Below are 22487 nucleotides of genomic sequence, written 5' to 3' on the forward strand. Positions count from 1 at the left end.
TAACTTGCTTGAGGACATACTTTTTGTTGGCTTCTGTCTCTTCTCCATTTACTTCCCCACTCCTGGCCATTGGGCCATTGTTTCCTGGATTCACCTCCCCAGTTCACTACTGACATTCAAATACTTATCTCATGGTCGACTTCTGGAGGAAGCAAACAGAGTGTCCACTGATTAATGAGCAGAGCTTGTTGAGCCACCCCTAAAGCAATGGTGTAGAAGAACCCTATCAGAGAAGGCTGAAGTGGATGTAAACATGCTTCATGGAAGGGAGTTCACTTTTGACTAAATTCCCAAACGGTATCCGTTAGATGTTTATGTTCAGGTTCCAGAATCCAAAATTTTATTCATTTATTTATATTGCCCTCATATTATCTACTTTATAGTCCTAAAAGACATTCCCAGGGATTGTGATTTTTTTTTCTTTAGTGGTTCATGTGTCTTAATCGAAGTATAAGGAATAAATAGAAATAATAAATGTACAAGTGGAAGCACAGAAATGTAAATTATGTGACTATAATTTACAGGTATTTTACTTCTTGGAGCATCTATAACCCACCAGTAACCACTGCAAATGCATACTCCTCTGTGTAAGGTTGCATATTTCATCCTAAATGGCTTAAATATCTTTACTTATCCATTTGTAATAAAAAGACTAGGACTTAAAATAAAGTTAAGTGCATTTGAAAGAAATCGATTGTCAATACTCTGTGCTGCTAATAGAGGGAACATTTTCGCCCCTGAGGTGTTAGTACATTAAGGCAAAGCTATGTATGTTCTGATTATAAATTCATTAACTATTTACACCTCATTGACTCGCAACGTTTTTTCCCTCTTGATAAGTCTCATTTTTAACCTTCGTGGTTGACTTTAGATGGAGCTATTTAAAACAGCCTTTGTTTTTACAAAATGATTTGTAGTGGAACTTTAGAAAATTTAAGAGCATATTCATGCTTCTAAATTAAATTCCGAGGAAAGAAAAAAAAAAAGAAAATTTACAGAGTGTTTTTTTTTTTTTATTGGCCTTTGGATCCCCTATACATAAACAGAGGTTTTGGGTATATCAGACTGTTAAAGATTTAAAAACGAAGTCTTGAGCTTAAGTTTGTAAGCTTTGAAAATTTACTTATTTTCCTCTGAGCCTCAGTTTTCCTTATCTGTAAAATGGGAATAGTACTACAACTGCCGTGTAGGCTTCTCTGTAGTTAAAGGTCATGTCTCCAGCTTGGCATAGAGTATGTTCTCAAAAATATTTTTATTTTTACTCTTCTGCACAAGTCCTAAATGGGTATGTAATGACCTCTTGCTGCTCCACGCAGCAGCAGTATGAAGCTTGCATGTGTCTCCCAATTTACCATCCATTAGTGAGCGAGCAAAGCTGGTGACCACTTTTTGCTAATGACCACACACACTCAGGACTTGTGCTTACTCTCCAAGTTAGAGACGAGGAGGTTGTGATCAGGTCTGGGTTATCATGGACAGTGGTGATCTTGTCATCTTTGTTAGTTTGAGGTAAAATGGTGTTGGCTGGAACACTCAGCCCAATATGAAGCATGAGAGGAGTGAACTACAATATTTGTAAGGTGGCATCACCCACACCATCTTGCATTTCTTCAAGATGACCCTGTTGTATGGCTGTTCTGAGGAAGTCACCACTCACTTCCACAGAGCAGTTACCGTGTGCCAGCCACAACGGTGAGAAATTTCTCGTGGATTCTGTCATGTAATTCTCCCGACAATGCTGGATGAGAAGAATCATCACTGAGCTGGATTTGGATCCTAAATTAATTGCTTACTAGCTTGGCAACTGTGAGCAAATGTCTTCATTTCTCTAGACCTCATCTGTAGAATGAGGATGGTAATCTAGTTTACAGTGTTGTTATGAGGACTCAATGAGAATCTGAATGGAGGTATAGACCTAGTGCCTAGTGCATAGTAAGGCTAAATGTATGCTAATTGCTATTCATATGTTACTATTAGTAGTTCTGTTACCACCACCACTATCGCCATATTGGTGAGGATGCTTTAGACCAGTGGTTCCTACCTGGGGAGATTTTGCCCCTTGGGGAGCACATGGAAATATCAGTACACATTTGGGAGGAGTACTGGCACTTAATGGGTAGAAGCGAAGAATACTGCTGAACATCCCACAGTGCCCAGGGAGTCCCTCCACAGCAAAGGGTTATCTGGCTCAAAATGCCAGTAGTGCTAAGTTTGAGAAACCCTGCTATAGGCAATATGTCATCTTCAACAAGCTAATGCAAAAAGGGGATGTGTCATCTCATGGAACAGGGAATGCAGCAGTATGGTAGTTTTGGAAGCCCGTTGATTTAGCAGCTTCACAATTTCCTGGATGTTACTGGTCCTTTATTCTTCCCTGCCCTGCCATCTTCAGTATTAATTTGTCCTCAGGCTCGTTGCAAGGTACCTGTGGGGGGGTCCAGAGGTCAAAATCCCATGAGAAGACATCTGGAAGTAAAGAAAAAAATGTATTTTCCTGTGGCTTTCACTTGGATAAAGGAAATGTTTCCTAAAATGTGATAACAATCTTCTAGATCAGGTGACTGGGAACCTATGACAGTTCCGGAAGCAATCACTTACAAGGAGAATAGTTAACATATTTGGAGATGGGAATCAACTGCACTGTCCATTGTATTCATAGTAACTATTAATATGTTAATTATATCATCATCATTGTTGTCATTGTCCCCATTTTATGTACAGGGAAGTGAATAGTGATGTTTTTTAAAAATCTTGTTTAGCTCACATAGTTATTAAGTAGTAGATATGGAATATGAATGCAGGCTGTCCTACTCATGAGCTCTGTTCTCTTATTTCTAAAAGATGAATGATAGTATGTTTCATAAAGTTATACTAAATAGACTGTAAACAAGCCTGCCCTAAATCAAAGACACAGCTTAGTTTCTACTTATTATTAGCCAAGAAATCAGGAATTTTTACTTGAATCTGATGAAGCTCAAAATATTTGTTTCCAAAGTGTTCTTTATATAGGCAGGCTCCCATTTGGTGCTGCAGATTACTGAACCTCCCTTTGTATTTTTGTTACTCTAAGACCAATTGGTTAGGAATCTCCACTCTCATGATCATGAATCATTGACATGATTCTAAGCCTGGCTACATGGAGATGAGTCCTAGTAAACAAAAAGACAAGCTGTATCATGATTTATGTCTCATGAACCTGGCTCTGACAGAAAACAGACTAAGTTTTGAGTCCCACTCTAACCACTAGCCAGCTCTGTGAGGTTGGGCAAGACACTGAATTTCCTCCTTTCAAGCTTTGGTTTGCTCATCTATTTAAAAAGGAAATCATTTTTTATGGCTGCATAGTATTCCATGGTGTATATGTGCCACATTTTCTTAATCCAGTCTATCATTGTTGGACATTTGGGTTGGTTCCAAGTCTTTGCTATTGTGAATAGTGCCGCATGGATGAAGCTGTAAACCATCATTCTCAGCAAACTATCGCAAGGAAAAAAAACCAAACACCGCATGTTCTCACTCACAGGTGGGAATTGAACAACGAGAACACTTGGACTCAGCAAGGGGAACATCACACACCGGGGCCTGTTGTGGGGTGGGGGGAGGGGGGAGGGGGGAGGGGGGAGGGATAGCATTAGGAGATATACCTAATGTTAAATGACGAGTTAATGGGTGCAGCACACCAACATGGCACATGTATGCATATGTAACAAACTTGCACGTTGTGCACATGTACCCTAAAACTTAAAGTATAATAAAAAAATTAAAAAATAAAAAGGAAATCATAATGGTACTTACACCTAGAGTTACACTGTGAGGACTAAATGAGATGATACAATCAAAGAGCTTATATAGTAAATACCGCATGCTTGTTACTTTTGTAGCTGTTGTTGTTATCATCATGACCATTGCTTAAGGTGCTATCTTTGCTACCATTACTATTTTCTCGATCTTATTAAGGGGATGAAGGCAGGAGAGGAAAAGGAATGAGCCCAAGTAGAAGAGGAAAAACTATCATGTTTACTATTTCAAAGACACATTGAAACAGAGTGTAAAACTTGGTGTCTTTTCACAAAAAAGAGACCTCATCTGTGGACACCGGATATCTCATTCTCAGTATTAAATGCCTTGGTTAATATCAAAACCCTGACCTACACGATAGGTGGTGAGTGAGTTCAAGCAATCAATAACTATATATTGAGTATCTGCCATGTGCCCAAGGACTGAGGGGGGAACAGAGAATATAAGGTGCAATGTATTCCCCTGTGGTCCTCAGACTGACTGTTTTAATTAGCTCATTAGTTGACTCCGTTTGTGAGAAAGCCTTCAGGTAAGCCTGAAGACTGAGAACTTGTGGGCAAAGTAGGTCTTATATAATATTTAAATTGTGCAAATCATGTTATTGAACCCAGAGTCATTTATGGATACATTTGAGTATTGTATCAACTCGTCTGTGACTGCTATTGAAAGGTATCCTTGGAAGGAGGAATAAAAGGATGCTTGGCTACTTGATTTTTTTTTTTTCTGAGACCAAGTCTCATTCTTTTGCTCAGGCTGGAGTACAGTGGTGTGGTTGCAGCTTACTGTAGCCTCAAGCTCCCAGGCTTAACCAATCCCCCCACCTCAGCCTCCCAAGTAGCTGAGACTACAGGTGCACACCACTACGCCTGGCTAATATTTTAAATTTCTTGTAGAGATGGGGTTTCACAATGTTTCCCAGGCTGGTCTCAAACTCCTAGGCTCAAGCAATCTGCCCACTTCAGCCTCCCAGACTGATGGGATTACAGGTATGAGCAAGAGCCACCACCCCTTGGCCTTCTTAGATTTTTAGATCTTAGATTTTTTTAGCTTGCTTTTTTCATCCTTTTCCTATTCTGTTAATATATCACTGATAATCTCTTAAAAATCCTAGAGTACTTTGGAGTAATCTACAAATCCCTGGAATTCACTGGATGTTTACACTGACCTTCTGGAAAAGTTATCAAACAAATATAAGATAATAATGGAGAAAATGGTCATTGAAACATCAGTGAAGGCAGAGTGAAGCCCAGAGCGCTGGGCAGTGGAAATCATTATGATAATGGTGCATCTTGAAAAGCTAACCAGTCACTCTCCACTGCCTGTGGTAAAGCAAACATGCCTTACAAATCATTTCACAGCCTGCCTTGAGCCTTCCCTAGCCCATATCTTTAGTTCCAGCTTCTACTGTCTTGGCTCTTTCACCACTGTCCAGCCCCTTTACTTCAACAGGACTCTATTTATATTGAACAGATTTGCTGTTCCTAGAAGGAGCTATGCTGTTTTGCTTCAGGCACTTTCATAAGCTGTATTCTCCTTCGGGAGTATCCATCACCCAACTCTCTGGGGAGTACCTATTTATCTTCTTTATTTAGACATGATCTTCTCTAGAATGCTTTGCCTGGCCTTCTGCTGTTCTGCCATATCTGGCTATAGGCTCCTGTTCCGTATTGGCCAAATCTTTCAAGACAGTTGCAATCACTTATTTATGTGTTTGCATATGCTATTGGACTGTACGCTTCTCGAGTGCAGAAATTGAGTCTAGTTTATGTACTAAATGGTTTACATGGGGGACTAGCCTCAAGAAGGATGCATATTTGATGACCGAAAGAACAAAGGACTACATAAATGGATGAGCAGGTTGACTTCTCAATTCATTCCAAAGTGGTTAGCCCATTTAGACAGCAATCTACTGCAGGGAAGAAGGAAGGTTCACCTATCATTTATTGAGCTTATTATGTGGCTGGTGCTGTGCATCAGGGAACAAATCTTTGACGTAAAGACCTTTTAGTTTAATAGAAGAGAACAACATTTACAGTAAGCTGAGACAAATGACAGGGTAAAGGTAAATGGAGGTGTTAGAGGAGTTCGCAAGAACACCTTATCTGTGCCTACGGGGGGCTGGGTAGGGAGTTGAGGGATTGGCAGGGAGAAAGTGATATTGAAATGGAGATCAAAAAACTAAACAGAACCTATCCAGGAAAAGAGAGTATGTAAGGGTATTCCTGGTTGGAGGAACAACATACACAAAAGATTGGATACAACAAGAGAAAAGCCCTCCTGGGTCACAGAGTGAACTTAAAAAGAGCCAGGAGCTGGTAAACCACATGGACAACTTTAGACCTTATCCTGGGGAATAATGAAGAGCTATAGGAAGATCCTAAGTTTTAAAGTAAGGTGATGAAATTTACACTTCAGAGAGCTCTCAACCAAGTACGAGGCTACAAAGTCCTTGTTCTTTTTAAACCAGCTTTATGGAAGGTACCATTTTTGACATTTGCTTAGATCGCAAATTGGAAAGTATTTTTCATGTCCAGTAGGAGGAGCCAAAGTCTCCAGGTTCTTTCTAACCATAGCAGGGCGATTCTTGGCCCTAGGTTGTCCTGGGAGCTGTCAACTTCAGCACCTCTCATTTATCTTCCAGTGGCTCAACATGGAGAAATGACAGGAAAAACTGTACTTGGAATGCGAAAGGTCATTGTGAGAAAGAAACTAATACTTTCCAAATGAATAGCATAATGGCATGCCATATTGATCTTTACTCTAATTTTGTTTTAAATTGTAATGGATGCCTCTCACACTCATATTCTTAAGCCATGTAGCAATACAGGTACCAGTGAGTCATGCCTGACACTCATCACTAATATATCTAAGCCTATTTCTACTCTACAATAAATAAATCAGAGCAGACTCAAGCTGAACTTGATTTTCAGATAGATGAATATGTTTTATTTCCAATGGTAAATATACATATATATATTAAAAATAATCAAGGGGCCCAGCAATTACCCATTTTAATGAAACAACAGCTGATGTTACTGCCTTGAATGATTGCATTCATTTGTTCCTTTCTGGAATAAAAAATGAAGGAGAATAGACAAACAATTCCTGTTGGTGAATTTGCACAAAACAGTATATTTCAACAGAATTTCCCATTAACTGCCATTTATTTCTTCTATCATTATTGATAATTTGCTTTTAAATTGAGAATACCTCTTTTACAACCCATCTCATGTCCCTGCATGGCTAGACAATTACATTTAAATTTGGCGGTTTTCCCATTGTAAACAGTTTCTGGGGGAAATGATTATGATGTTATGAACCCAGATTTATGGTTTCATTTTGCTATCACTGAAGGATGAGACTAGTATAAAGAAAAAAAATTGCTTACATACAAATATATTATTATCAAAGAGAATCCTAAGGAAACATATGGTAAAAATCAACCCAAATTGCAAAATCACTGGGGCCAATGATAAAGATATCTTTCTGGATTTTGCAAACTTACTTTTTCAAATGATGATTAAATATTGCATGCTTTAAAAAGTAATATAGTTATAGGCAGAAGTTCCCTTTGTTTTATTCTGAGGTTGAAAGAAACCCCAGCCCGATAAGATTGCAAGAGGAACCGTTAAGGAACCTGCTCCCTGATGGGCGCTAGGAAATACACGTACATCTTGTACAAAGGAATGCACATCACATGGCCCCCTGTTTTGGAAAGCTTACAGCATTTCTTAGAACAGGATCCATGGTATAAGTGCAAACACAATCACATCACAGGATGGGAAAATGAACAGGAGCCTCAGATCAAGTGCTCAAGGCTGGAATCTGGCCTTGTCCAATGCCATCTGCCCTTCAGAAGGCAGGGTGGTGCCACATAAAATTAGGTAGACTGCCTGGGGAATCCTGGTTCCTTGCCAGCTATGTGACCTTGAACAAATTACAACTCACTGAACCTCAGACTGACTTTATTGTACAACAAACCCCCCTGGAATATTTGTGGAAAAAAGAGGAAGGGAGGAAGGAAGGAAGGGAGGAAAGGAGGAAGGAAGAAAGGGAGGGAGGAAGGAAGGGAGGAAGGAAGGGAGGAAAGGAGGAAGGAAGAAAGGGAGGGAGGAAGGAAGGGAGGGAGGAAGGGAGGAAAGGAGGGAAAGGAAAAGGTGGGGGAAGAGCAGAGTTTCTCACTCCAGTCCAGAGTGGGACCCAGGAAGGGAGAAATATTGCTTTAATCTCTCTAAGCATCTGTGAAATGGATAAACCTCCAGTATCTACTTCCAGTTGTTGAAAAGACTCCACGTAAAGTGCTTAAAACAGCATCTGGTGGAAAGTAAATGCTTATTAAGTGCTAGTGTGTATTAAGGCGTCATGGGGCTTCTGGCTGTAAGACATCTGCTAGGAGGACAATCCCTAGACCCCTTCAGCGTCCATTGCAGGAGTAGGTGGCCAGGAAGGGGGCAGGACAGGAGAGGCCCAGCTGTGAGGGGTGGGGGCGTCCCAGGCCAGCCGCACCCACCCCAGCCCTGCATCGCATCCAGCCTGGAGAACTTTTTGAATCTTGGATAGGGCTCGATCTCTGCCTGGCCGGAAGATTTGAAGACTTGCCAGAAAACTTCCTCAGAGAAGAAATGGACTGGGGCAAGAAGCTGCCTCCACTTGGCGTCTCTAGGGGGGGATTTGTCTACTTTGATTGGGGTTGGGAGGAGGGCGCTGGTGCTCAATGAGTGAGCCCACCTGGGGACTACCAGGACGAGGACGGGCTCAGGTGAAAGTCCTGGGCTCATTGCCCCAGCATCCAACTTTCACCCTCTTTCCCCTTTAGGCCAGGAGACCAGGGTACCGGGTCGCGTGTCCGCCGCCGCCCGCTGGAATCCAGGGCTGCACGCGTGACCGCGGCGGCGGCGGCGCTGGCGAGGGGAAGGGGGAGGGGGCGCTCCCTCGCGCACCAGATTATTTTTGGCTCCGCAGCCGGGGCTGCTCGCTGCTTGTCGCGCGCTCACACACACACAGACACACACGCACACACACACATGCACACATTTTCTCGCGCTCTCTCCGGCTCTCCTTTGTTTATTTTCTAATCTATATTTTTGTTGGAAGATTTCCTCTTTATTCTCTCCCGCCCTCCTACAAGCGCTCTTGCTGGCCGTCTGGGTGCACACACCGCTCCCTCGATCACCCCAGCCCCCTTCCTGGTCTCCCGAGCGCGGGGTTTGAAGGTCACCTCCTTTCCAGTCCCCGTGCGAGCCGCGCTGCCGCCGCCTCCTCCAGCCAGAGTCGTTGGGACTGGCTGCGCTGCCCTGAAGTGGTTCTCCAAGCAGCGCGGAGGGTGGCGGACGGCGGACGGAGCCCAGGGGCCGCGTCGGGTGGGGAAACCCGAACTCGCGGAGGGGAATCCCTCCCCCTTCGCCCCAGCCCCCCAGCAGCACCCGCGGTGGGGCGGGGGCGCTCTGCCAGCCCCGGGAACAGCAGAGGCGGCGGCACTGACTGGACCCACGCGCGCGCCTCCGGGGCTGAAGAAGGAAGGAGTGAGCCGAGCCGAGCACCCCACATCTGGAGCGCACAGCCAGCCGTGGGCCCCGCCCCGGCGTCCGGAGCAGGAGAACTCCGAGCTTCTTGCCCAGGCAGAGAGAGCAGGAGCGGACCGCGCGCCCGGGATTGAGAGTCCTTGCGCTCCAGACCCCCACCCAGTGGCCGCCAGGGTCCCCGCCTGTCCGGACCCTCGCCGAGCCCAGGCAGGCGCGCCAGGGCGGGGCTGACCTGCCCGCGAAGTTGCGGACAGTGCGTGAGAAGCCAGCACCCCCTTCCGCCGCCTCCAGCTTATGGTGAGTGTGGCTGGGGGTGCAGAGAGCGCACGGGAATTCGGGGGTCTGGGGCCGAGAACGTGACCGCAGCCGGGCTCGCCGGGAGTTCTAGGTAAGTCCAGGCGGAGTCATCGCCTCTGCACCCACCCTGATCTGGTGGGTCAGGTCCAGAAGGTCTCATGGAGGGAAGCGCTAGGTCCCCGAGAACTGGCCTCCTCCTAGCGCCAGTCTGGGCGCTCTGGACGGGAACTTTTTCAGGGTGTGTGGAAAGATCTCGAGGCGTGTCCCCCCCTACCCCCAGGAGGCCGAGACCCTGAGTCCCCTTGTGCGTCGCTTCCAGAAGCACGTCCTTCCTTGCCCCAGAGCGCCCCTCTGAAGCATCCAGGCTACCTCGTCCGTCCTCCTGGGAGCAAGTCCTAGGTGCCAGGAGCAGCGGCAGCCTGCCTGCGCACTTTGATTAGTCTCCCTGGCCGGCTGCAAGCGTGCACTCAGCGCGCCCCCGGACCGCTGCCTCCGCCCGCAGGGTGTGCAGGAGGAGGCATCTTAGTGACCCGGGAGGGCGTTTAGGTGCCCCGAACCCCTTGTGGGAGGAGGGGAAGAGAAGGCTCACTTATGTGGAGAGAGCGCCGCTGTGTTTACTGGCACTGGAATCGATGCCCCGCGGTGCCACCTCGACCCCAGGGGAGGGGGCCAGCCGGGAAACCCGCGAATGGGAAACTCCTGCTGTGCCCCTGGTTCCTGGGAGCCTTAGAGAACCTTCACCCCAGAGAAGGAAACACAGGGGTAGCAGATCTTAGCCCTGTGTTGTTGTGCAGGCCAGGGGGGGCTTGTCAGCTCCAATCAACCAATTGTCCAGCTATGGAAGCGAGGGCGGGGCTAGTGGGGCGCCGCTCCCATCTCCCCACCGCCCAGGAGGCCACTTGGCTGTGAGCTCCTGGAGCCTCCCTGGCGCCAGCTGCGGGGACCAGGTGTCACGCGGAGCCCGGAAGCTGTCCACTCAGCAAGGGAGGGGAAGACCCCGATCTAACCTTGTCCTGGAGCCCCCAACTCCATTCCTTGCTGCCAGGGAATGGTCAGGGGGCTGGGGGAGCTCATCGCTCCTGTGTGGGCCAGAGCTGGGGTGCACCTGCTGGCACTGGAACATCTGAGGTGCGGCTACTGAAGAGCTTGGAAATCCTGGTCAGGCAGTCCAGGCAATTGGCACCCCAAAGGCGGGTCTTTTCAGTTGAACTTGAAAAGAAGTGGGGGAGTGTGGTGGAATAGCTTTGTTTGAGTTGAAACATCATGTCTGCTAACTTGGGTTTTCCTTTATTAGAATAATGATTTTATTTTTATTTTTAAACTCCGTTGTACAGAGAGGCCTGGCCTTGACAGCCCAAGTTTAGGACATGCCCCAGCCTGCGATCCCTTCCCTGCCCCCTGTCCTAGTTCATCTCCCCTCCATTTATCATTTTATCTTTGTTACAAAAGAGAGAAAAAAAAGATGAGAGGGCCTGGATTCTTTCAATTTTTAAGTGACCACAGAGGCCCCGGCTGGAGCTACTGGCAGATTTATTTTTAGCTAAGATCTTTTATGTTCAGAAGCAAAGGACCTGGGGCCTGTGAAGGGTAAAGGTGGTGCTGGCAGTAGCTGTGCTGGTAAAAAGTGGGGCTGACTCAAAACCTGTGTCCTCTTTGAGCTCGTCAGGGAGGCCCTCCGTTTGGAAGAATCCCCTGGGCTTTCCTTAAGTTAGCTTATGGTTGCCTCTGGTTAGGAAGAAAAGTCATCATTCCTCGCAGTAGTGGAAGTGACACCTTAGGGGTCCAGAGAGTGGAGCTTTATGGCTCAGAAGAGCACAGGGCATCTGGCTCCGTTATTTGCCAGCTGTGTGACCTTGGGCAAGTTGCTTTACCTCTCTGAGCTTCGGGCTGTCACCTGTAAAATCAGAGTTTCAGTCGTAGTTCTGTCCTCAGAGGGTTTGGGGGTAAATTACATAAAGCACTAAACATTTAGAACAGTTTGGCACATGGTAAGTGCCGGAATTCTATGAGTTTTCTTTCTTTATGCTTTCATGTAGATTGCTCTAATTTTTGAGCCTTGTAGCACCAAGTGGTACAGGAAAGACAGGTGGCTTGCCTTATACACACGCATTTTCTTTTAAATAAGCAACAGAAGCCTCAAGCTCTCCCATTCTGCTCTCTGCATGTTCCAAGGAGGATCGCAGACAAGCTGCCCACCCACTGGCCAAGATATAGGTTGGTGGCATTTGACTTGCTGTCTTGACGAGCACCTGAAATTAAGTTTTTGCAGCAGTTGTACATTTCTTCTGACCCACTGAAAGGACTTGATCTCCTTGGCCCCCTGGGATGAAAGTATTGCCTTAGCAAATCTGTTTTTTTTTTAAATTAGAACATCATTTATTTAATACATAGAATATTTTGAAAACACAAGAATCGAAGAATATTAGAAGTGGCTTTATCATTCATCCTGGGATTTACACATTGCAATTAGTATGTTTAGATATAAAATTTTGTGGCCAGGTACAGTGGCTCATGCCTGTAATCCCATCACTCTGGGAGGCTGAGGTGGGCGTATTGCTTGAGTCCAGGAGTTCAAGACCAGCCTGGACAACTTAGCAAAACCCTGTCTGTACTAAAAATACAAACAATTAGATGGGTGTGGTGGTGCACACCTGTAATCCCAGCTACCCTGGAGGCTGAAGTGGGAAATCACCTGAGCCTGAGAAGGTTGAGGCTGCAGTGAGCCGATATCATGCCACTGCACTCCAGCCTGGGTGACCAGAATGAGACCCTGCCTCAAAAACAAAACAAAACAAAACAAAACAAAACAAAACAAACAAACAAACAAAAAACAATTTGTGATAGTATTTAAACAATTTGTGATAGTATTTAATTGTATAAACATATAAACATCTGTGGCACACATTTGCCCATAAAAGAACTGAATGCACAAATACCTTGATCCAGTTTTTAGAAAGAATTTTAGTTTTGTTGTGGCAAGAACACAACATGGGCTGTACCCTATGAAAAGATTTCTAAGTATATCATACATGACCGTTTTAAGGATAGTATTGTATAGGAGATCTCAAGGAGTTATTTACCTTTACTGCATGAGGGATTCGGGGATCTAAAATTGTCAAACTCATAGAAGCAGAGAGTAGAAGGTTGTGGCCAGGGTCTCAGGGGCCAGGGAAATGAGGATTTGCTGATCTAATCAACAGGTATAAAGTTTCAGTAATGTTGTAATAAATCTTGCTGTCTGTAGAACATACAGTTTTTTCCATCACCCTGAAGCTACAGAGTTTTCCACTCAGAAATGAAGCTGAAACATGGGTCTGAGTGGGTTTCTCCTCCTGGAATTGACCTACTCTGCCCTATTTTTCTTCTCATTATAATTGAAGCCATATATATATATATATATATTGAACCTGCTCCTGTAAGGTTTGAGCACAGGTCTTCTAGACATCCTCATGTCTCTGATGATTTTAGAAAAAAATTAAGCTTAGTCCTTTTAGCTTGAACCATCCCAAGCTATTATATTTTATCAAAGTCCTTTCTGATAATACATATTTTTTGTATCCAGAAAATTGGGTCTGCCCTGTATAGGAATCTGACATTTCCCCTTTCCAAAAATTAAACCATTTCGTTTGCATCCTTTAAGCTGATGTGTGGAGTAATGAACACATTCCAAGAGGGAAATCGTATTTGACACAGAAGATACTTTGGAGACGCAGCGATTTCCCAATAGCGTGTAAGGAGACTATTGAAATCCTAGCACATTTGCTCTGAAGGACAGAGGGCAGCTCGTCCTGCCTTTGCCACCCAGCATGGGAGTTACACACTTACACAGTAAGCATCATCCACAAATTAATACTGGCTGACTTTCCTAAAATCATCCCTTAATCTGTCGCTTTCACATTTACCCACAGTGTCGTGCCGGAGACCTCAAACACCGAGGCCACGAGGCTCTTCCCATTGTCTACCTCCGTTATTTAAAATACTGCCTCGAGGCACAAGTATAAATATTAAAACTTTAATTAAAGAATCAATCAGTGATGGAGCTTCAAAACAAGGGGACCCAGCACTTTCAGATGATGTCAACTGTGAACACAGTTAGACTCGGTCGTAGGGCTAGGAGTTTTTATGAAAAATGACGCGTGGAGTTATATACACAGGCAACTGTCCTCATTTTTTGAATCTGTAGTCATTGTGAGCACTGTCACTCATTACCACTGGTTTGTCATTGTTCGCTAGTCAAAGAGACATGGGTGACTGTGGCCTGCTGCTACAGAAGAGTGTGTTGTCTTAGGGGAAGGAGTGGCTAATGCAAGAAATATTTATTTGGAGTGTACCACATGTTAGACCCTGTGCTTGGTGAATAAGGCAGACGAGAACTTTGCTTTCTTGTAGCTTATATTGTCATGGGGGAAGCTGCGTCATAAGCAAGACGTTGAAATATATTTTCATAAGGATAATGAAAAGGGTTCCAAAAATTATAGTGTGATAGTGACTTGGGGGGACATTCCAGAGAGGAGAGATTTGACCTGAGAAGTACATGAAAAGAAGTAGGTGATCTGTATGGATCCGTACATTTATCCAATGAGTATTCTACTCATCTCTGCTTTGTTTTTTTTTTTTGAAACAGAGTCTCACCTTGTCTCCCAGGCTGTAGTGCAGTGGTGTGATCTCAGCTCACTGCCACCTCCACCTCCTGGGTACAAGTGATTATCATGCTTCAGCCTCCTGAGTAGCTGGGATTACAGGTGTGCTCTGCCACGCCTGGCTAGTGTTTGTATTTTTAGTAGGGATGGAGTTTCCCCATGACTGGTCTTAAACGCCTGACCTCAAGTGATCCACCCGCCTCCTCGGCCTCCCAAAGTGCTAGGATTACAGGCGTGAGCCACCACGCCCAGCCTCATTCACCCCTACTTTCTATGAATTCCTGAGTGTTCATCAGGCACCCACTGTGTGCCAAGCACTATTGAAAGCACTTCAAGTGCAGAGTGATCAATACATGCAGATACCTTGTCCTAACAGACTTCTATTCTAGGATAGTTGTCTGCATGGAGGGCGTTTCAGAGAAGGGGACCAACAAACACAAAGATCCAGAGGCTGGAGTAGTGACAAAATCATACAGTTGAAGGTTGGTCCTATAGGCCCTTGAGGCCTGGGAAGGGACCCTGGCTATTATACTAATGGGAAACCACTGGGGGATTTTATGCAGAGAGATACCAGGATATATTTATGTCTTAAACATTATGGGAAAATTGTTAGGTGTTTTTGAGATGAGTAAATAAACAAGCATGCCTTCCTGGCCAGCCAGCTCTTTTTTTTTCAAAGTTTCAATTCATTTCTATAACCAGATTTGGTCTGTGGACGTAGTGACATCTGAAAAGGTAAGCCTTGCAACATCTGAGAAATTAAACTCGATTCCCCACCACCACCTACTTTTTAGGGCTTACACTAAAATCTTTCATTCAAGAAGAGGTATTACTTTATAGGGAAAAAGAACCTCATTTTCCAGTAATGTTCTTTGTGTGAGGGTGGAAGACCCTGGGAGGATACATCTGTATACATTAGCCTACTTAGATTTTCTTTCTCTGGGGCCTCCCTTCAGAGGCAACCTCCTGTGTTCGTGTGTGCCTGCATGAGCAGCCGCACCCTCCCACCACCACATCCTTTTGATGGCTTGACTGACATCTCTCCTGGGAGTACCCTGAGAACAGTTGCACACAGATGCCCTTTATTGATCGTCTGTCCGGGTAGGTTCCCTTTCAGAGTATGGCCACAGATTCTCCCATTGGTAGGTGTGGGCCAGGGTAATAACAGATATTGACAGTGCAAAGTGGGTTGCTTATGGAGAGCTCTGAGTGCAGCTGACATTGTCCATCTTCAGAGGCTACCCTGCCCTTAGAAGTTTGAGCTGCAATTTGATGGAGGGTTTGGACACCTGGACAATCCAGTTTTCCTCCCACATTGACTGTCTCTTTATCCACAATACTGGAACTCCATTATGGCCTGTTATATGTGACATGAACATCAGAATAAGTGTACATGGATTGAACTCTTCCTACGTAGCACAAGCTGAGCCAAGCGCTGTACCTTCATGGCTGTGTGTTGTGCTATGTGTTTCTGGCATGTGATCGCCTCCCCCACCCTCCCAGCGGTTCACCTTGTTCGCTTCCTGCTCATCCTTCAGGTTACAACTCAAAAGCCCCAGGCTTAGAGAAACTGTCCCTGTTTCCCTGTGTGGATTCTCGTTTTTTACAGCCATCCCAGGGGCATCTTATATTTTATTGAGTCACTCTGTTTTATCCTTTTTCTCTTACTCCACTGCATGGTCAACTGCAGGTGGACCATGCATACACCTGTTTGGACATCACTGTCTCCTTACCATCTAGCGTGGTGCAAAGCACACAGCAGAAGCCCCATATGGAAATGATGAATTATTCCATTTGATGCTTCTCACACGCTTTGAGGTTAGTGCTTTTCAGATCCCCATTTTGCAGATAGTGGGGTGTAGGCAGGCGTTGAGCAATTTGTCCAAGGACACAACAGCAGGTAAGAGGCACTTCCAAGATTTTGAACCTGACAGTCTGAGTCCACAGTCCCTGATGCTCATCACTGTGCACATGGCCTCTTTTGCTGCCTTTGCAAGACACAAGGGAGGGTGGGAGGCAATGTGTGCAGTGGTTAGGGAGCTCTTGCTGCATAGCTTGAGTTGCTCTGAGAAGTGATGCTGAGCCCATTAGAGCCACAAAAGGAAAACAAGGCACTTGTTTCTATTTATTGCAATATTACTTTATCGTTGTGTAAGAGCCTCGCTAGATTTCTGCACTAGTGCAATCTGGCTCTTGTTTTGTTGTTTGTCTCCTTGGAGTCTCAAGGCCCTGGGTTGCCCAGGGCATCTCTGGCCTCTTTATCTAGGCTCACGCTCTGAGTATGATTTTGAGGGAGCGGTTGGACCACCTGCCTGGTTACAGGCAGTCCTTGGGCATCATGCAGTCACAGCTGGAGCTGCTCTGATAGCCACTCAAAATGTGGTGTGCAAACCACTGCTCACTCCATCTAATCACCGTCATCTGAATCAGCTTCCCTCTTCATTTCTTCTGAGAACAAAATTAGATCTTTGCCAGCATAATAGATGAACTTGTGCAATCACCTTGTTCATTGCTAGTTCTGCATTTCCCCAAGATGTTGATGTCTCTTTTCTGTGAATTTTAGAATATAGAGTGTCAGAGATGAGGGTGAGGACTTGAGGTGTTAAAAATTGTCTTCTTTGTACCATGGTTAGGACCCTAATAGCTATGACGCTCACTGGAAACTCCTTCTGTGCTAGGGCTTCCTGTGTGTCGTTTCATTAACTCTTCATGGCAAACCCTTTATTATACCACTTGACAGATGAAGGAACTGAGGCCCAGTGACTAAATGGCAAACCGAGATTGCAGACTCAAGCAGTTCTCTTCCCTGCTGTGTGTGGAGAGGGCATGCTTGGGATGCAGGGAATAGGTACTTCCCTATTGGTGCAGGGATGCACCATGATAAGGTACTAGGAAGGAGGCAGTGCAGGTATTTCAGTGAGATTTCAGAATCAGTGTGTCTGGCTTGAGATCCCAGCTTCATCACTTTCTAGCTCCATAACCTTTCACCTTCTTCAATTTCTCTGAACCTCAGTCCATCCCTACAAATGGAGATTATCACTACATTGTACAGTCCATCTGAGGATCAATCAGCCTGGTAAATTATTTTAGCAAAGTGCCTGGCACCTAGTGTGTGTTTAGTGCAAGTAGGAGTCATGGGGCTGACTATGATAATCATGACAATTACTATTATCCATTGATAATAATGATATCATTATTAACCTTGTTTTTGTTGCTAGAATTTCACAATCCCTTTGGGCAGCAAATTGGTTCCAGAATGTGCTTCCTGTATCTTCCTCTTGACTGTAACTGAGGTGACAAATCGAGAGTGAAGGGGGAAGAACCCAGCATAGCTGCAAATGTACGGTTGAGATCGTTGACAGACTTGAGGCCCTGTGTGGAGTTCTGCCTGCAGAGGATGTTGACAGCAGCCATATGCATGGGCTCTGATTGATTGGCAGAGAGAAACACTAATTTATCAGACTCGTTATGAAAAGTGACGGAGCAGGGGATTGAGAGGGCTGATTCAGCATCAGTAGCCCTGGCTAGATCCAAGGGGTATTGGCTTGGTGTCTGTTTCCCTTGGGACCAGCCCCCTGTCTTGATTCTGGGTCACTGCCTGTGTTCTCAAGTGAGTCTCCTAGAGATGTCCATGGCATGGCTCACTTTTACCACGTTGTAAATATCATACCTGTTTCTTCAGTATCCTTAGAAAGCTGAGTCCGGTTCAGGTTGCTGTTGATTGCAAAGGCTGATAAGAGGAGGGAGGGAGTGTGTGCATGCAGAAATTCCCCAGTGGAGGGAAAATAGTCCTTTTCACAGGTTAGAGAAAGTGCAGTAGTTTCCTTGAGGGAGAATAAAGGGCATGGTTGATACCTGTCTTTAAGAACACGATGGCCGGGCATGGTGGCTCCTGCATGCAATCCCAACACTTTGGGAGGCTGAGGCAGGAAGGTTGCTTGAGCCAGGAGTTGGAGACCAGCCTAGGCAACATAATGAGACCCTGTCTCCATTAAAAAAAAAAATTAGCTGGGTGTGGTAGCTCATGCCTGTAGTCCTAGCTACTCAGGAGGCTGGGACAGGATTGCTTGGCTCTGGGAGTTTAAGGCTGCTATGAGCTGTAATTGTGCCACTGCACTCCATCCTTGGCAACAGAGCAAGACCCTATCTGTAAAAAAAAAGAACATGAAGCTCTTTGTAGAAAGATTTCTCATTTCTGATTTGGAGAGGTTGTTCAGTCTGAATTACAGCAGGTAGGATGCTGGTTAAGTAAGTGTCTTGCCTTCAAGGTGATAAGGCACTGAATGGGGCTATGTTGGAGTCAGAAAAGCTTTGAGAAGACTGAATTCCCTGAGCGCCAAGGTGCGAAAGGGCAAAGTCATGGCAGCCAGGTACACTTAACTTGTGGATGCAGATTCTGCCCCTTCCTGGCTGTGTGAGCTTGGGCCAGTTACTGCACCTCTCTGAGCCTCCATTTACTTGTCTATTAAAAGGCAAATGATTCTGTCTCCAAGGATGGCTACCTGGGAGTGAGTTAAGTCAAGCAGCAATCACACAGACTTCCGAGCTAGTCACTTCTTATTTTTTTTTTACCTTGTGGTGTTCAGACAATAGCCTCTCACCCCATGACTCTTTGATACAAAATGTTCCCTAGTTAGTGTGCTGTGGTTTGTGGAAAGATATTTTGTTTCCTAGTGAATTGCATTCATTTTGCTCAGGAAACTTTATTGGTTTTGTCTGTGTAAACCTAAAATAATCTTCAAAAGTTCATAACAAGAACAAGGAACCATCCACCCCATTCTATAAACTTATTTCTACTGAATTGTGCTTCGCTGCTGTCAGTTTATAATGAGAAATAGTATAAGAAAGCCGATTAGCCGCAAATTTTAAAAACTTGACATTATATATGCACACTGAAAGAGGATAGACTATTTAAAGTTTAAGAATTTTTACAGTCGAATCTAGCATTTGAAAGAAAAACATGGCCGGGCGTGGTGGCTCACGCCTGTAATCCCAGCACTTTGGGAGGCTGAGGCGGGTGGATCACGAGGTCAGGAGATCGAGACCATCCTGGCTAACATGGTGAAACCCCGTCTCTACTAAAAATACAAAAAATTAGCCGGGTGTGGTGGCGGGTGCCTGTAGTCCCAGCTACTCAGAAGGCTGAGGCAGGAGAACGGCGTGAACATGGGGAGCGGAGTTTGCAGTGAGCTGAGATCGTGCCACTGCACTCCAGCCTGGGCGACAGAGCAAGACTCCGTCTCAAAAAAAAAAAAAGGGGGGAAAGAAAAACATGTTATTGAATATAGGTGAGGGGTAAGAACCAAGAACTTCTGGTAAGAACCCAGCAGGACAAGCGAGCTATGAAGGATTCAACTCTCTAATGTTATTTGCTATGATTATTATTGTTATTTTTTTTTTGAGACAGAGAGTCTCATTCTGTTGCCCAGGCTGGAGTGCAGTGATGCAATCATGGCTCACTTCAACCTCTGCCTCCTGGACTCAAGTGATCCCACCTCAGCCTCTTGAGTAGCCAGGACCACAGGCATGTGCCACCACGCCTGGCTAATTTTCGTGTTTTTAAATTTTTGTATTTTTTGTAGAGTTGTGATTTCACCATGTTGCCCAGGCTGGTCTTGAACTCTTGGGTTCAAGCAATCTTCCCTTACAAAGTGCTGGGATTACAGGCATGAGCCACTATGCCCAGCCCTATGATGATATTTTTGAGGACTCTGTTGGCTATTACTGTGTTAGCTTCGGTTTCAGGATCAGAAAGAGTTTGTCCTTTCTTCAGGTTCTGATTGGTATTTATGTACCAGACACTTCTAAGTGGAATACCTGTCCATGTTCCATTTTTCACAAAGCCTGCCAGGAAGCTCAGAGCTGATTTTATAGTTCAATCACAGCAGTAAATAGAATTTGATAGCATGGATTTTGTGTATTAACCTCACTTTTGACTCAGTTTTATTTCTCTACCCTTCCATTTTAATTTTCTCTTTTTATTGTGATGTATGTTACTGTATCAAAAGAATACCTTTGCAAGGTACCTAATGTGAACATATTCAAATATTGAATAAGAAAGCAATATAAAAGTATATAAGGTAAGTGAACATTGAAAGGTATACATAAATTACAGCCCTTTAAAACACCAGGAACTCTGGAAAATAGGACCATATAGTGCAGTGCTTGGTATCTTGAGCTAGACCTGAAGTTAGAGAAATGCAATTTTGAGTCCCAACAGTGCAAATGGTTACTCTTTCTTACTTTCTCCTTTTAAAAAACATTTTCCTGGAGCACTATTTATGCTATATCATTTCACTTTTATTGGGCCATTTATTGCCTTTTTCATGCATTCAGCAAACATTTTTGAGCCCATGCTCTGGGCCAGGCACTGTTAGGCACTGAGGATACTGTATGGGGTGGGTATATTGACCAATATTGACATCATCTCTGCCTAGTGAAACTTATGCTGTAGTGAGAGAGACTGACACGAAACATGAATGCAGGTAAAAAGACAATAGAATTACCCATTATCATAAGTATTAAAACGGCAACAGAATGGGGCATTCATGTAACAAAAGGGTGAATGACCCTGTTCGGTAGGAACATCAGGGAAAGGTCTCCAAGGAGAGGTATTGGGCAACATTTAAGCTACAGCCTGAAGACTGAGAAGGGCCAAGCTGTGACCAGTGGGGAGAAGAGAAGAGAGGAGACCGTGGTGAGCAGAGGTGGCAGTGTGTTCAGAAGCCCGGGGGAGGAAGGAGAGGGCTCTGCACATCCTGAGAACAGCAAGGTGGCCAGCATGCCTGGGGTGGTGCGAGCAAGGGAACGGATGTGGCTGGCAAAGCCTGCAGAGGCCAGAACAGGCAGCCTTGCTCTCAGGAGCCTGTGCCCTGTGTTCTTTTTGAGATCGGGAAGATCTTAACTAGTACCATTCTTTATAAGCATATTCAAGATTGGTGCGAGAATAAGGTACAAGGAGCACCATGCCAGAAAGGCAATGTGTGTGCCTCTGTGTGTGCATGTGGAGATGTGTACACTTGTATGTGCACATGAGTGGATGTGCACACACATCTCTGTATGTGTGCAAACGTGCATTTTTGTGCACATTTCTGCACGTGTGTGTATGTATGTACATGGATGTATGTGGCGTGCACATATGTGCATGTATTGCAGCAGGACGAGAAGGAGCCACGAACAGTATGACAGTGGGGAGATTGCTGACTTCAGAGCCCAGCAGAATGAGGGGCAGTGTTGCTGGGCACGCTGCTTACAGCATGTGCAGAGGATAGCTCTGTTTTGCCTCACATCCCTCCTGCACTGATGGCTTTCTGTTTGTATGGTACATTCAGTGAATGACAGCATCACAGGAGGCAGACCCCAGCCTTATAAACATATCTTCATAACACCATATAGTCTCATGAGAAAGGGGAGGTCATTTGTTCACTGTAGTCCACCCCTGAACTGTTCCCTCACTGGCTCTGTGTCACTGTCAGAGATTTTTTAAATTCTGGGAAATGCTTTGGGGACTTCGGCATTTTGGAGTGTGTTTTCAAGGATTGTATTAGCACCACAGAGACCCTTAGCCTCTTTCTTAAAGGTTCTGTTTTTAGACGTCCTCCTCTTTTATCCATGCTTTCAATTCTGCTGCTTCCTTCCTTCTGAGATTCCTTCTTCCTTGCTGGTCTTGGAACAAGAAACATTTAGCTGTATTTTCCTAGTTCTCGCCTAGGTAGGGTGTGGTCCCCCTGTGTCCTCATTTGTTCAACATTTTGAGACAAAGATTGGTGGAATTGTCACTTAAAAAAATAAAACCAGGGAAAGCAGCTCAGAGAATTTAATTTGCCTCTAACCCAACTCTTCTACTTATTAAAAAAAATATACAATTATTCATTCTGTAGCACTCCAGATTGCTTCACTGAAAGAAAGAAAGAAAGGGATCCACTCCAGGGAGAAAGAGGCTCTTGAGCTTTTTGTTCCTTGATGATCCTGTCTTTACGTAATTTGGTGGAGCCTATTGGGGAATCATCATTTTGGGAGACTATGGATGTGCCTCATTGCACAAGAATAAGTAGAGAGCAGTGTCTGGAACAAATGCTTGTCTTAAAAAAAGTTTATGAAATGCCAGCAGATGTCAGTGTGCCCTTGCCATTTGATTTTTTTTTTCCTTTTAACTTTTTTAAAGCAACATTAATTATTTTCGGTAGTAAAAACAACACAAGTATATTCTGCTACAGTTATAAATTAAAAG

General features: G+C 44.8%; 1 protein-coding gene across 3 annotated transcripts in view; it reads left to right on the forward strand.

The window, feature by feature from the left end:
* Positions 1-22487, forward strand: part of RBFOX1 (RNA binding fox-1 homolog 1) — a 2483553-nt gene that overhangs the window by 774425 nt on the left and 1686641 nt on the right. The window contains exon 1 of one of the 3 annotated variants that reach the window (XM_019012245.4): positions 8739-9617. The exons of 1 other annotated variant lie outside the window; for it this stretch is intronic. In XM_019012245.4, coding sequence (XP_018867790.1) covers positions 9615-9617 — 3 coding nt within the window. In that variant the 5' untranslated portion in view covers positions 8739-9614. Of the gene's footprint in view, positions 1-8738; positions 9618-22487 lie in introns of those variants that run through there. One more of the 3 variants, XM_019012254.4, reaches the window with a different exon arrangement.

Source organism: Gorilla gorilla, chromosome 18 (genome assembly GCF_029281585.2).
Source record: "Gorilla gorilla gorilla isolate KB3781 chromosome 18, NHGRI_mGorGor1-v2.1_pri, whole genome shotgun sequence".
NCBI lineage: Eukaryota > Metazoa > Chordata > Mammalia > Primates > Hominidae > Gorilla > Gorilla gorilla.